Genomic DNA, 14,083 nt, shown 5'->3' on the forward strand with positions numbered 1-14,083 from the left:
TGTCACATGGAAAACACCAGGAGATCTATCAACAAACAAGGGGCTGGAGAGCTAGTTCATCAGCTAAGAGCACTTGATGCTGTTCCAGAGGGCCCAGTTTGACTCCTAGCACCCACATGGTGGCTCAAAAACACCTGTAACTCCAGTCGTACAGGACTGGTGCCCTCTTCTGGCTTCTGTAGGTACTGCATGCACATGGTGCACAAATATACAGGCAGAACACCCACTACACATATAAATAAAGGGGAGAAAAGAACAAACAAACAAGAGTAATAGGGGCACACTGAGAGCTGACCCTTCCAGCCTTCTACTCTGCCATCTTCATGGTCCAGGTGGCTCATCAAAGCAACAAGATGAGGAAGAGATGGGAAGGGCACAGGCTCCCCACACAGCCATGTCCACTGCAGGGATGCTGAGGGAGCATCTCCAGGGTGACCTAGCCTGATCTCTTCCTGTGAATGGTGGAGATATGAGGGCAGCTAGCACACACCTGAACTTTGAAGTCCCGAGCGCACACACAGGAGTCAAGCCTCACCAACCTCCCAGGCTGCTATCCCCAGCTTAATGATTAAGGGAAAGAACAGGGCCTGGTTCTCAGTGCATCATCAGGAGGTGCTGTGGGACCTTTGGAAGCAGGACCCTAGGTCACTAGAGATCTTAGAGTCTCACTCACATGTGCAGTGGTATTTTATTTGTGTTTTAATAAATAAAGCTTGCCTAAAGTTCAGAGAGTAAAACAGCCCCACTAGTCAGCCTTACAGACCAGGCAGTGGTGACACACACCTTTAATCCCAGTAGCCACACTTGTTTGCCATAGAAACAGGGCAGGAGTGGTGCACGCCTTTAATCCCAGCCCTAGAGAAGATTATAAAACGGGAGGAGACAGCTCTCAGACACAGTCTCATTCTGAGATTTCTGGAGGCAGGACTACCATTTTGGACTGAGGTAGACGTAAGAGCCAGTGGCTGGCTGCTTTGCTTTTCTGACCTTCAGGTTGAACCCCAATATCTGTCTCTCGGTTTTTGTCAATTGTGTTACACACATGTCCACTGGAGTGATCTCATAAGAGGGTAATAGGAAGACGCACAGCTCCACCCAGCGCCTGCCTCCCAGCTTTCAGAGGAAAAGCTGACCCTTGGCACAGAGCCTAGCTGTACCTTTCTTCCCTAAGTTGCTGGTTCTTAGGGTTTTGTTACAGTAACAAAGAGCTGGCCTACTTAAAGCCTCTGGCCTCAAGTCCCCTCCAGATCCCTCCCAGGCTAGCTCCAGTCATGGTGAGCCTTCGGAGGGACTGTCACCTCTTCCTGCTTCTCACAGATGACACTGAGTGATTCACAAGTTTGGTCGTCTCCCTTCGTCTGTCCATGCTTTCATTATTCATGCCCTGGACCCTCCAGGCCTCATATAAGGGTTCAGACCCCAGCATCAGCCACACGGGCACAAATGCCATCCCAGCTTGTCTTATGGGGCCAGATGTCAGGGCTTCGACAGACAATGTCCTTAGAAATATCTGACAGAGTTCAGGACAAATTTGTCACTTTTGGGAAGTCTTTATAAGGGTGGACTCCATAGAAGGACAGATGCAAGCAGCCAGAACAGACTGGTTTGGTGACCCCAGCTAAGCCCCTGGATTCACCCACACCTGAAGCAAGCTTTGGGGAGTGCTTGGGTCTCTGTCACCTATGACCTGAGTGCTCCACAGGCAAGACATTTAGAAGTGGGCCCAAGGGTGACAGGGCCTTAGGGAGAACAGAAGAGCTGGACACGCATACGGCACAGTCACCTCCTTCTGGCGGCAGTGAGCCGGCGCTCTGACATCTCCAAAAGAAAATTTCCAGTCACAGACTGAGAGATCCATGTTTCCGAGAGCTCAGCCCTGAGTGTGGCCAGCAGGTGGAGGCCAGGTCTGTCCCCACTGCTCCTGAGGAAAGCAGGAAGGTGCTGTCATTCTGAACCAGCTAAGGTTGAGCTACCCTGTTCTGAGTCTCCTCATAATCCACGGTGCAGGCCTGGAGCCACCACGTCTTCCCTCCCGGGTGCACAGCAGACCCACATGTTTGCTGGGTTTGCTCACTTCTGCCCTGAGTTCCAGGAGAAGCACGGCACACGACAGGAGAGACACAGCTCAGTGGCCTGCTGGACTGACCTCCAGGCAAAGAAATTCCCTAGCTGATGTCTGTGGGCAGGGGTGGAGAGATAGGAGGACCGGAATAAAAGGGGCTGGTGGTCAAGGAAGACTTCTTTGGGGAGGGGTAAGTCCAGCTTGAGGGAAATGGATTTTCAGGCCAAAACTTGGTTCATCTCTGGTCATCGTGGCTGCAGGTTCTTCATGAGACTGATGAGCAGAACCCTGGACAAAGTTGGAGGAGAGGTCAGGGTGGAGAAGGGATGGGTCTACGGGAGCTTCCAGATAACCAAGCCCATGCTTCGTCAACATGGCAACTGTCCGGGATCACTAATGAGGCCCTTGCCATTAACGTGGCCAATGTCGGGTGACGTGCTCAAACTTGGGTGACCTGTGTTCTGTTCCCTGTGAGGCTGGACCAACACACATGCTGTCAGGAGTCACAGAGTACAGAAGACAAGTCCCAAGGGGAGAGCAGAATCAAGCAAGTATGGTGTCCCGCCATTGAGGGAAGAGAAGGCAGGGGTCAAGGAAGAAATTTCAGAGCCCCCACCCCACAACACATTCCAGGTCAATAGCTCTCCGAATCAGGTAACAGAGCCTGGCCTGACTAGCTCAGCTCTATAGACTGATGGGCAGCAGAAATCTGGACACATTTTGCTCAGGTCAAGAGACACCTAAATACCATTCCTTCCGCTCAGCTCAGTTCCCCCTCTTGGCTCACTTCTATGGCTTCACTTTCCTCCTGGGACAAGATGGCTGCAGCAGCCCCAGCCCTCATGTCTCCTCAGCCTAGAGATCACCAGGAACAGGGATGTCTTTGGCTAACGTTGTCTCTAAACGTGTGGCTGTGAGCAGGACAAGGCAGGGCATGGGCTAACTATGACTGCAATGACCTCCAGAGCCAAATGGGGACCTGGCCAGTCAAATCTTATTGTTCAGTGTAGGCTAAGGGTGGTTAGGCTCCCAGAGGGGTGGGGGGGAGTCAGGAGGAGTTAGAAAGAGAAGAAATAATGGTGGTCCATCAAGGCTTGTCACTGAGACCTGAGAGCCACAGTACCACAGGATTGCCAACAATACCTCAGGAGTCCTCGAGCTCACCTTGACTGCCTACAGAACCTCCCACAGGCAGCGTATGCATCCTCATCACTGTCCCTGACAGTGTCTCTCCACAGTGACAGCTACGGGGGCGCTACCACGCCTCCTGGACTCTCAGTAGAAGTGTCCCAGGAAAAGACAGCGGCCGTGCATTCCCCTTGAGGTGGGCCAGGAGACTTGACATCTGTTGTGACCCCAGAACTTGGAAGGATAACGCAGGAAGGTTCTGCACATGTTTGAACTCCACCTGGGATGAGACCCTGTTTCAAAGAAACAGAAAAGTAAATGAACATATCAAGTCTGAGGCAGGAGCATGCTGTGCAAAGGCCCCAGGCAGGTGTGTGCTGTGCAAAGGCCCCAGGCAGGTGTGTGCTGTGCAAAGGCCCCAGGCAGGTGTGTGCTGTGCAAAGGCCCCAGGCAGGTGTTTGCTGTGCAAAGGCCCGGAGGCAGGTGTGTGGTGTGCAAAGGCCCCAGGCAGGTGTGTGGTGTGCAAAGGCCCCAGGCAGTTACATATGATAGATTTGGGGATGTGGGGAAGCTGGTGGTCCAGTGGAAGGTGGAGGGTACTCAGCTTTCCCCTGAGCTACATGGGACCCTGGAAAGGTGGATCAGAAGGGGGATTCTGGCCACATAGTATCCTACTGGCTGAAAATAAAGTCTAGGGAGCAGCTGGAGTGAGGGGGCAGGGAGCCTGAGAGCTGGTGCAGTTAGGAAGATGGGGTAGTTACAAGGGTGATTAGTGTTGAAGGTCACTGTGGCCCTGTAGCGGCTGTCCAGCCCAGAAGACAGCCCTGGTTCCCATGACCCAGCCTCATGTTGACGGAGTCTTGGGGTCTTGTGCCTGGTCACTTGAGGATGGGCCCCTCCTGGGCACCCAGCTGTTGCCTGGCTTCTCAGGGCCACAGAGGAGGAGGACCAGCAGATGTGATGTTCAGGAAGGAAGCTCTCGCCGTAACAGTCCCAAGTCGGGCACCAGGAAGCTGCCCTCGTGCCCTCACTGGCAGTGGTCCAGGAAAAGCCAGAGGAGAACAGGAAGGGAAGAGGGGAGGCAAGCGTAGAAGCAGCTGTGGAATTAGGGGTAGCTGAGTCAGGGGTCCACACAGCCTTTGGCTCCACAGTGTGAGCCTGCCGGTGGGGCTGTGGCTGGCAGTGTGCCTAGCACCACAATGCACTGCGGGCCGGAATTCCTGCAGAACGCTTTGTTCTGAGGCAGCCCTCAAGTTCTGGGGACCTGCACAGGGTGGGTGGTGGCCAGAGCAAGATCTCGGGAAGTCCCCGGAGGGTCCAAGCTGAGCACTGCCCCATGGTGCTGCCCCCACCCTCCCCGGGCACCTCCACCCACGGCGCCACTACATCTCCCAGGCCACGCTGGAGCCGTGGAGACACTGAAGCCTATCCAGCTGGACAGGCTGTGTGGACTGAAGTTACACATAGCCCCCCAGTTTCCTGTGACCATACCACACCACAACCAAAACCACAGCCTGTGCTTTCTGACCCCATCCAGTATACATGCCCCAGAGCCAGCTGATGGACAACACACTGGTTGTTGTCATATGGGTCCCCCAGGAGAACTCTGACTCCAGCTGGCTGGGTGACACCCCGAGAATGACCTAACTTCTCCCGTCTTTAAATCCCTCTGCTTTGCAGCAGGCCTCAAGGAAAGGCGTCTGTGAGAACTGACCAACTGTGATTTCCAGAAGAGTCTTGAAGAAGGTGCACGACTTTCACTAGCAAGCTTTGGGGTGCTCTGGTTTGTTAGCAGTTTTTAAGACAAGTGCCGTCTCTTTTCTGCACTGGGATTGCTCTGAACTTCACCTGTGGGGAGCGCGGGCTGCTGGTCAGGTCTATTCTTTACCAAAGGAGTCTGAGGCAGGGGAGAGACAAATCACTCAGACTGCAGTGCCGTGGAATGCCTGGTATTCAGCCTGGAGGCCTGGCCCAGGTCCACTTCCATAGCACTGCAGCCCACGCAGACTGCAGGCCCAGGGCTAAGGCTTAAGCTGATCTCCCCAGTCAAACCTGAGCAGGGAGACCGGAGTCCAGAGGAAAAGCTGACTTTACAGTCCTCTCAGGGGGGGCATCCTGTGTGTGTGTGTGTGTGTGTGTGTGTGTTTGTAGACTTCTGTGTCCTTGTGTGTGTGTATGGTGTATGTGGTGTGGCATGGGGTATGCGTACAAGGGAAGAAGCTGGAAGAGTATGTCTGTGTAAATGTGTGCTGTATGTGAAACTGATAGTGTCTGTGTGAGTGTGCAGCGTTGTATGCATGTGTGAGGGCATGTGTGGTGTGTATGTGGGGTCGTGCACATGTGTGGTATTGTGTGGTGTTGTATATGTGCCTAAGGTGTATGTGTGTGTGAAGGTGTGTGGTATAGCGTATGTTCATGTGAAGACACATGTGGCTTATGTGTTTGAGTGTGTGCTAGTGAGTATGCCCATGTTCCAGGGGTGTCTGAGTAGAGCTGGTGAGCTCACAGTGTCTGAGGTGCCATGACAGAACCCAGCACTGTGCAATTGATCAGAACTCAACCGTTTTCCTAACCCTAACTGCCACGGCATGGCTGCCACCTCCAGCTGGTCCTGGAGCTTCTGTAGGCCGCAGGAAGCAGGTGCTTCTGGAATACTTCCTGCTAGCAGGCTGTAGCAAGCGGGCAAGGTCGCCGTGCTCTTGATTAATGTCCCTGGAGCCCAGCTGCATCTAGCTGGCTGGAAGCCCACGACCACTGGCCACAAAGCCAGTCTCAATATGGACAGCCCTAGAGCCCCACCATCCCCACCTTCCCCAGCCTGCAGTGTGTCTCAGGCAGTGCCCCTGGCTAAGCAGTCCAGCATGCTGTGCACTCTTGCAACTCTGTCAGGAAGATTCTGAGCCATCTGATTTGCAGAGCTGGTGCAATTGGTCTCTGAGAAGTTGAAGGGAGCAGCCTCTGTGCTCCTTACACCATCTCTGCATCTCACAACCCCTTCTGCACCGTACACCCCCCCCCTGCACCATATACCCTCTCTCTGCACCTACACCCTCCCCTACATCCTCTCCACCAACCTTGTGTCTTCTCCCTAATCCAATAGAGGACACTGGCAACTCCCAGGTCAGAAGGGGTGTGCAGGCTGAGCTGTATTAGGAGGGTCTTCAGGGCTGCCATGTGATAGAGTTGGGGTTACATTGAGGACAATGTCCCAACAAAGGAATAAACTAGGGTCTGGGACACTAATTAGTGGTAGAGTCCTTGCCTAGCATGTGCGAGGCCCGGGGACACAGTTCTAATACCTCCAAGACAAAAGCAAACAAACCAGGATGAGTAAAATGACCCAACTTTTCCCAGGGGTGTCTGGCTCAAATGTTCACTTTTCCTTTACATAATCTAAGATGCTGGGGTAGAGCAATTTGAGTCCCCCACTGACTGCTTTTACACACTTCCTTGTGCCCAAGGCCTTGAACTGACCATCAAGCACCTGGTTCAGACAGACATGGTGTCTCCAGACTTTGAGCATTCCACAGAAGCTTCTAGAAGCTACACAGCAGCCATAGTAGCTACAGTACAACTCTGCCCCATCCCAGCAGCAACTGCTTCAAACCATTTGGACGTTTTCTTTTAACTTTTTGGAATCACAAGCCTCCATGAATTCCTGGGGCCACTTTTCCCCAGGCCTGGTGGGAGGCACCTCCCCTGTGATTGGTAGAAACACAATTCTTTATTTGCATGAGAGGTTGAACTGTGATTGATGCTAATCTACCTTCATTGCAGGCAGGCTGTCTGGAATCAAACTCCTCTACCATGCCCATTCTGGGCACTAAGTGATTGGTCTGCTCTGTCTCCTGCCTGCCTGATATTCCATCCTTAGGCCTGACCAGTGCCTCTGAGTCTTTGGCTTTTCCTGTGAAACAGCAGACATACTCACAGGAACCAACGAAAGTGACCAGAGGGAAGCTTTGGTTTCTGGTACCTAAAAGCTTCCTGTATCCAACGGACCCAGATGTCCTACAGCCTACACGGTAGAGATCCATCCAGGGTGCCCAGGCCACCAGGCTGACTGACAGGCTGCTGCCTGACCATCCTGCTCTCCCCATGTGGACCTTGGGGCCCGGCTAGTGTTCAGGGTCATAACAGAGATAGATCTGTGCTCACCTTACCATGGTTTCTGAAGCTTTACTGTCACCCTGCAGCCCCTAGGGGGCGTTTTAACAAATCGTTCCCATGTTTTACAAATAATTCCATTGGAACTCAGTTTGCAGCAGGAGGGAAAACTGCAAGCCTCATTCTGCCCTTTGCACACCATGCTTAGAGCCAGGGCAGCTCACCAGTACCCTTGTGTGTGTGTGTGTGTGTGTGGTGGTGGTGGGGGTCCAGTCTCCCTGTTTTACAGATAAGGAGTCTGGCATGAAAGAGTAAAGAGTTCTGCATCCACACAGTGAGACGTGGCCTATTTATTGCCTGGAAATGGTTAAAGCAGTGTTTCTCAACCTGTAGGTCACGACCCTTTGTGAGTGAAACAACGACCCCTTCACAGGGGTGGCCTAAGACCCCCGGAAACAGAGATTTGCATTAAGATTCATAATGGTAGCGAATTGCAGTGATGAAGTAGCAAAGACGATAATTTCATGGTTTGGGGCTCCACAACACAAGGAGCTGGACTGAAGGGTGCGGCATTAGGAAGGCTGAGAACCACTGGGTTAAAGTGTCTCTTAAATGTGCAACAGCTTGGATCAAAGGAACTCTTAAGGGTTTGGTGGCAGGGACCTCAGAGAGGGGTGGCACTGACTGACTACCCCCAAAACAGCCCAGCACCTGTTTTGGCTTTTTATTAGATCTCTATAAATAATTGAGTTACTATTGATTTAGTTCATATCTAAACTCTAATTAATCTTTTTCTCTGGTGATCTTTATTTCTTTGCCTTTAAAAAAAAGAAACTTTCAAGTTTTCGGTGTTCTGTTGAATCTAGAGCTTAGTCACCATGGCAACATATTTACCTTGAAACACTGCAAACAAATTTACTAGGCGTGCCCCCTTCTAATTTTTACGAGTCATTGCGAGATTGCCGTGGAAGGGAATAAGGACGTTTGTAGATTCATTGTTTGCACAGCGGAGAGCATCTGAATTCTAGCTCTGAATTAGCTGCTGGGCTGATGTCGTGAGCATGACTAAACCCAGGGTAACGATGAAAAGACAACAAAAATAACTCTGTGTTTCCTCACCTCCTCACAGCAGTGAAGTCCTAGCTGGGAAAACCTGACTAGTCACCTGCTCTTCCCCTTCCCTCTCCACTTCTCGCTTGTTGCCACCCTACAATATTTGGAGAGCACTGACATTATGAATGTGAACAAAGAAAGAATTTCTTTAGCCTACATACCCTTATATTTAAAGATGAGATGACGTCATAAAGTGCTTATATAATCCAATAATGTTGCCAAAAGCAAAAGCAAAACAAAAGAAAAAGAGGAGTCCGCATGGAGGGGACAGTAACCATATCAGGTCACAGATGAGGAGAGGTGGCCCTGACCACATGTTGAGGTAGACATAGCCACGGCATCCTACCATCAATCTTCCCACCAGGCTTATTATAACACAGCATGCATGTACACACATACATGTACACGCACATGTACACATGCATTCATATACACATACAAGGATGCGCACGTGTGCTTGTGTGCACACATACATGTACACTCACACACACTGATTTGCTTGCTTGTTTGGTTGGTTTTCAGTCCAGCTTCTTGGTCCTTGGCTCCTAGACACTTGTTGAAAAGGCCAAAGACCTGCAACCTTGCTCCTCCAGCTCTCTGAAAGCTTAGTGCTGTGATACTTGGAACCTCCATTGGTCGGCACCTTGCTGCCACTAAAGGCTCTAGAAAGTTCTACCTACCTGTTTGGATTGACTGCCTTGTGGCAAATGAAACTCTTCCTTGGGACCAGAGAGACAGCTCAGCAGTTAAGAGCACATGCTGCTCTTGGAGAGGACCCAGGCTTTGTCTCAGCACCCGCATGGTTGCTCACAACCACCTGTAACTCCAGTTCCAGGAGATAAGACGCCCTCTTCTGGCCTCTTCCAGCTCCTGTGTGCTGGTGGTACACATAAACTCACACAGGCACACTCATACACTCAAAACAAACACATATACACATAAATAAAACAAAATCTTTTAAAAAAAAACTTCTCCTTGTTTCTCCCTCCTTATTTTTTCTTTGCTTTCTGCCCACTCTGTTCTTGGAAGGAGGGTGAGATAAAAACCTAACTGGAGAACCAGCTGTCTCAAAAATACAGTCAACAGGGAAAAGTGGTTGGGAGGGACTCAGTGGAACAGTGCCTTGCCTAGCATGGTGATAGTTCAGCAAGCAAAGGCATTTGCTGGCAAGACTGAAGACCTGAATTTGATCCCTGAGCCCCACGTGAGAGGAGACGACTCCTGCAATTGTCCTCTGACCTCCACCTAGGTGCTGTGGCATGCACACACGCGAGTTCACACATGCACACACATAAACAAATGTAAGTTTAAAAACAAAACTCCCTGCCGGGTGGCGGTGACACACACCTTTAATCCCAGCGCTTGAGAGGCAGAGACAGGAGGATCTCTGAGTTTGAGGCCAGCGTGGTCTATGAAAGTGAGTTCCAGGACAGCCAGGGCTGCACAGAGAAGCCCTGTCTCAGAAAACAAAACAAAACAAAACAAAACAAAACAAAAAAAGCTCTCTTCCAGAATGAAGCATCTAGAATGTGGTTAGAATTGGAAAAATCTATAAATAAAGGCTAATGCAAAATTTTGTACACACACACACACACACACACACACACACAGTGGGCTCTGAAAGATCATCACTAGTGTCCTGGTGACCTTACATCCCAGTTCGAGGGGCCGTGCTTCATAGGAAACACACGCCCTGCCACACATTGTCCCTTTAACAGTGTGGCCACTGATTTACCACTCTCTCAGACTACGACATGAAGAAATGGTTCTGAAGATGTGCTCTGAGACCCAGCACCCCCACCACTGCCTCTCCCTTACCCCTGAGACCGCATCACCCTCTCTCCACCCTCCAGTCCTACCAAAGGGCACAGCTCATCGGCAGCTGGAGCCCCTGGCTCTTGGGAGAGATTTGGCCAGCAGCTCCATGGCCTTTTACATTTCGTCTCATTCATGCGCTCTCTTTTTGGATGTAATTCTTCTAACCCATTTCCCATTGATATAAACAGTGTCTCTAGCTCTAGTCACAATAAGCAGAGCAATTTTGTGACAGAATTGCTCTGGGAATCTTGAGAGACTTCCTGTTAAGAATCAGGAAAGAAGAGGTCAGAGGTCAGTCGCTGGCCGGAAGTCACCGCCTTGGTTATGGGATGAGGGTAGAACTGCCACGATTGACTTCTGTATATTTCTCCTCTGTGTTGACCTCCCAGTCACGTTGCCTTGTGTCAATCATGAGCTCTAGGATCCAGGGCCTTGTGGGTGCCACAGGTGACAACTGACTGCCCAGAGGCTGTTTGAACGGTGCCTGCAGAGGCTCAGTGGATGATACTGGCAAGAGCAAAGGGTACGTTTCAAGCATCCAAGCCCACAAGTGCATTGGGATCTCAGCCAGATTGCACTGGGCATCCTGGCTTTGCTGCCAATTGCAGAGGGGACGCACTGAACGTGGGCGCTTGTCCAGCCAGCCAGTCTGCGCGCCTGCAGCTTGGGTCTCTGTTGAGCAAGTCCCTGGCAGTCAGACAGACTAGGTGGACTCCTGAATCTGCTTGAGAGGCTCAATCGCCTCCCTTTGTCCTCTGTGCCCCGGAGACAGTGAAACTCTGTCCAGGGCTGTGGGATGACGTGAATTATTACCTCCAAAATTACTGAAACAAAGCCTGGCCCAGAACAGACACTCAACGAATGTCAGCTGTTGTTAGCAGAAAAGGGGAACTGGGATCAATTCAAAAGTAGGTGGGAAGCATCTGTCTAGGGCCGGGACCATCACACATCAAGGCCCCTCAGCTTCCAATGTCGCTGTGACCTTGTGCTAGGGAGGTACCAACCTATTTTGGAGTTGAAGATCCTGGCCCTTAGAAGTTGTGATCGGGCAGCTGGAGGTGATGGAGCCAGTCTCTCCCCAGACTTGCTGCTCCCCGCCACACAACATTGGTTGGCATCATGAGCTCCTGTGGAGGCCAGAAAATGAAAATTGTCCACCTTAGCTTAAACGCCTGGGCTGTAGCCAAGCTGGGATTCAAACACAGAATCTCCTGGTTCCAATGGCCCTTGCTGGAACGTCTGGGTATGGTGATACATGCATTTAATTCCAGTACTCAGGAGGCAGAGGCAGGCAGATCTTAGAGTTCCAAGCCAGCTAGGGCTACATAGCGAGACCCTGTCTTAAATAAATATATTAAATTAAAAGCCCTTTTCCCACGAGTTTATTTTCTGACTAGCTCACTGCCCAGTCTGCTTTGCAGAATGAGACAGCCTGTGTTCCTGTCCCAACCCCATCTTGCCTGGCTCCACACCCTCTGGATCAGGACTCTCTGCCAGGCCCCCATGCTAAACAGATGCGGTGCCAGAAACCCCTTTAATCACACAGAAGGCCACCTGCACCTCCTGGGCCACGTGCTGCAGCTGAGTCACACGGGTTTTGCCATCTCACCATGTAATGACAGTAAGACAGTGTTGCCCGTGTTGAGTCTGGTGTGGGGTGGGGTCCCTTCCACAGAGCTGATGTTTTGTTTCAGAATAGGTACACTGCACTGAACACGGTGTTTCTGGATTTTAAAAATGCCTCCTCTCACAGATCTGCAAGACGGCTCAGCAGGTAAAGGTGCCACCAAACTAACAGCCTGAACCTGACTCGAGGAACTCTGGAAGAAGAAGAAAGTTGTTTTTGGACCTCCACATAAGCGCTGTGGTATGAGCATACAACACCCTAGACCATACACCCTAGACCATACATGCACACGTGAACATGCTCTTCAACACACACACACACACACACACACACACACACACACACACATAAATAATAAATAAGTTTTTTTAATTAAAAAAATACGTCATCTCATTAAGAGCCCGAAACTCGCTCCTGTTCATCCCCACCCTATCCCAACAAAGACAGGAAGTTCTCAATTTACCAACGAATTGTGTCACTAAGATTCCTTTGTGAGGTCGCTGCTCGGATGATGGAAATGGGTCCTACATAAACAAGGCTATAAATGGACCAGGAGCCCCTCAAGCCTGGCCCCCTTTCAGTCCGCGTACCCCACCCAGGAGCCCAGGAGAGCAGACCCATGGCCTTCAACAACCCAGGAGGCAGAGATTTACTCTTGCTTGGTGCTGGCTGCTTGAGGAAGCGGCAGTCAGAACCAAACAGCTTTCCATACAGTGGCAGGGATATCTGGGGGTCTGGCCTCAAAGCTGTTTTGTGCACTGTGACAAACAGACAGAAGCAGTCCAGGAGACCCACCGAAGGCCACACCCCCACACCCCGTGTGATGCTGAACCTTTGAGAGCCGGCCCACAGAAGCCAGGCCACAGGCAGCAGCCATACCCACACCGCACCAGCAGACTGCAGCAGTCTGAGGGTCCCACGGGAGAAGTGGAGCACCCTTCCTCCTGAACAACGGCGAACTTCAGAGGAACTACATGGGATGGGTCAAGAACTTGGCCCAGCCTCTGTTACACAGTAGGTGTTCAGTAAATAGAAGTCCCACAGGGTTCGTGCTGAAGGGAAAGAAGCCAAGGAGAGGAGGCTCTGCTGCTGGGCCTGGCAAAGCAACTAACCAGAGAGATTTCCCGGCCCCAAGCCCTGCCCAGTGTCTCACTGAGAGTGGAGGAGAGAGACTATCTCCCAGAGAGACCTCTGGAGAAAGAGAAACCTGCCTCTCTCTCTCTCTCTCTCTCTCTCTCTCTCTCTCTCTCTCTCTCTCTCCAAATGGGAGTGGAAGGTGTGAGGACCCAAGCTCCAGTGTCTCCTGGCCAGAAGCCCCTACCTGTCTTGAACAGGCGTGTGTTGAGTCTGGGGTCCTGGGAAGAGGGAAGTGGAGAAGTGAGTCCGGGTAGCTAGCTGGTGCTGGAAGCCAGCTCGCTGCCGGCTGATTATCTGATGGAGCGCTTCCTTCATCGGCGCTAATATCCATGTTGTGAAACAATGAGAGGGTTTCCTATCAGTTTCAAATAGGACGTGAAAAGCTTGGGCGCTGAGCGTAGAGGATGCGAGAATTGGGCAATGGGAAACGCCTGAGTCACTGCAGCGACTTTGATTCCGTGGCCCAATCCTGGAAAAGGGAAAGAGGGAGAGAGTGGTTCATTAGTGACCTGGGGAGGGGCAGGAAGCACTAGCCCTTCACACAGGATCTCCCTAGAGGGCAGAGAGACATGACCAGAGAAAGAAAAGGAGTCCACAGCCTCTACCATCCACCCCATCGCCAGCATGTCTGAGCTGCCTGTCCCACCCATAACAGTTCCAATGGCCACACGTGTAAGTGTCTAGCGAGGTATACTTTGGGGACCAAGGTTGCATATATTGCCTCTGTATGCATGCACTGGCTGACCCAGGCTGCAAGGCCTCCAGGACCAGAGACTGTCTACCCACTGCCTTGTCCAGGACTGGAGCGTTCCTTTGGCTTTCCCTGCCCTTCAGAAGAGAGAGAAAGCCACGACAGTTGCCCCAAGGCTTCCTGTTCCTTATAACTACATGGGAGCTCTTTCTTCTGTGAGAAAACTAGGATGGGTGCTTCTGGCAGCAGGTGCTGGCTTCTATCCCTAGCAATGCAAAATAGAAAAGCGTTCGTCTACTAGTCTTTAAAAGACCAGACATCAGCATGCCCTGATGTGTTTGCTTATAGATTCCATAGATCCCGCAGTTGGTGTGTGCACTCAAGGACATTCAGTCAGAGT

At 51.4% G+C, this 14,083-nt stretch overlaps 1 protein-coding gene across 3 annotated transcripts; it reads right to left on the reverse strand.

Annotated features, from left to right (window-relative positions):
- Positions 1-657: 657 nt before the first annotated feature.
- On the reverse strand, positions 658-13,440 carry LOC125388499 (uncharacterized). 3 transcript variants are annotated; one of them, XR_007228251.3, is made up of 6 exons: positions 13,177-13,440; positions 11,838-12,048; positions 11,233-11,355; positions 3,952-4,287; positions 3,206-3,483; positions 658-2,350 (listed from the first exon to the last, which is right to left on the reverse strand). XR_007228251.3 is itself a non-coding variant. In XM_048416619.3 (5 exons), exons 1-5 carry the CDS (start codon positions 13,321-13,323, stop codon positions 3,338-3,340), a joined length of 963 nt encoding a protein of 320 aa, XP_048272576.3. In that variant the 5' UTR covers positions 13,324-13,440; the 3' UTR covers positions 658-3,337. The 3 variants fall into 3 exon arrangements, 1 of the variants encoding a protein (XP_048272576.3); XM_048416619.3 differs by having other exon boundaries at positions 658-3,483; XR_007228252.3 differs by lacking the exons at positions 3,952-4,287; positions 11,838-12,048 and having other exon boundaries at positions 658-3,483; positions 13,177-13,376.
- Between the last annotated feature and the right edge of the window lie 643 nt (positions 13,441-14,083).

Source organism: Myodes glareolus, chromosome 6 (assembly GCF_982192425.1).
Source record: "Myodes glareolus chromosome 6, mMyoGla1.1, whole genome shotgun sequence".
In the NCBI taxonomy this organism is placed as follows: domain Eukaryota; kingdom Metazoa; phylum Chordata; class Mammalia; order Rodentia; family Cricetidae; genus Myodes; species Myodes glareolus.

Bases quoted from the DNA above. Each gene is read 5' to 3' on its own strand.
- LOC125388499 (XM_048416619.3), bottom strand. From the start codon at position 13,323: ATGGATATTAGCGCCGATGAAGGAAGCGCTCCATCAGATAATCAGCCG. The intron at 11,356-11,837 runs GTGAGATGGCAA...TGGCCTCCACAG, and splicing joins TGTCTTACTGTCATTACATG to GAGCTCATGATGCCAACCAA. The intron at 4,288-11,232 runs GTTGGTACCTCC...CTAATTCCACAG, and splicing joins GATCTTCAACTCCAAAATAG to CTGCTTCTACGCTTGCCTCC.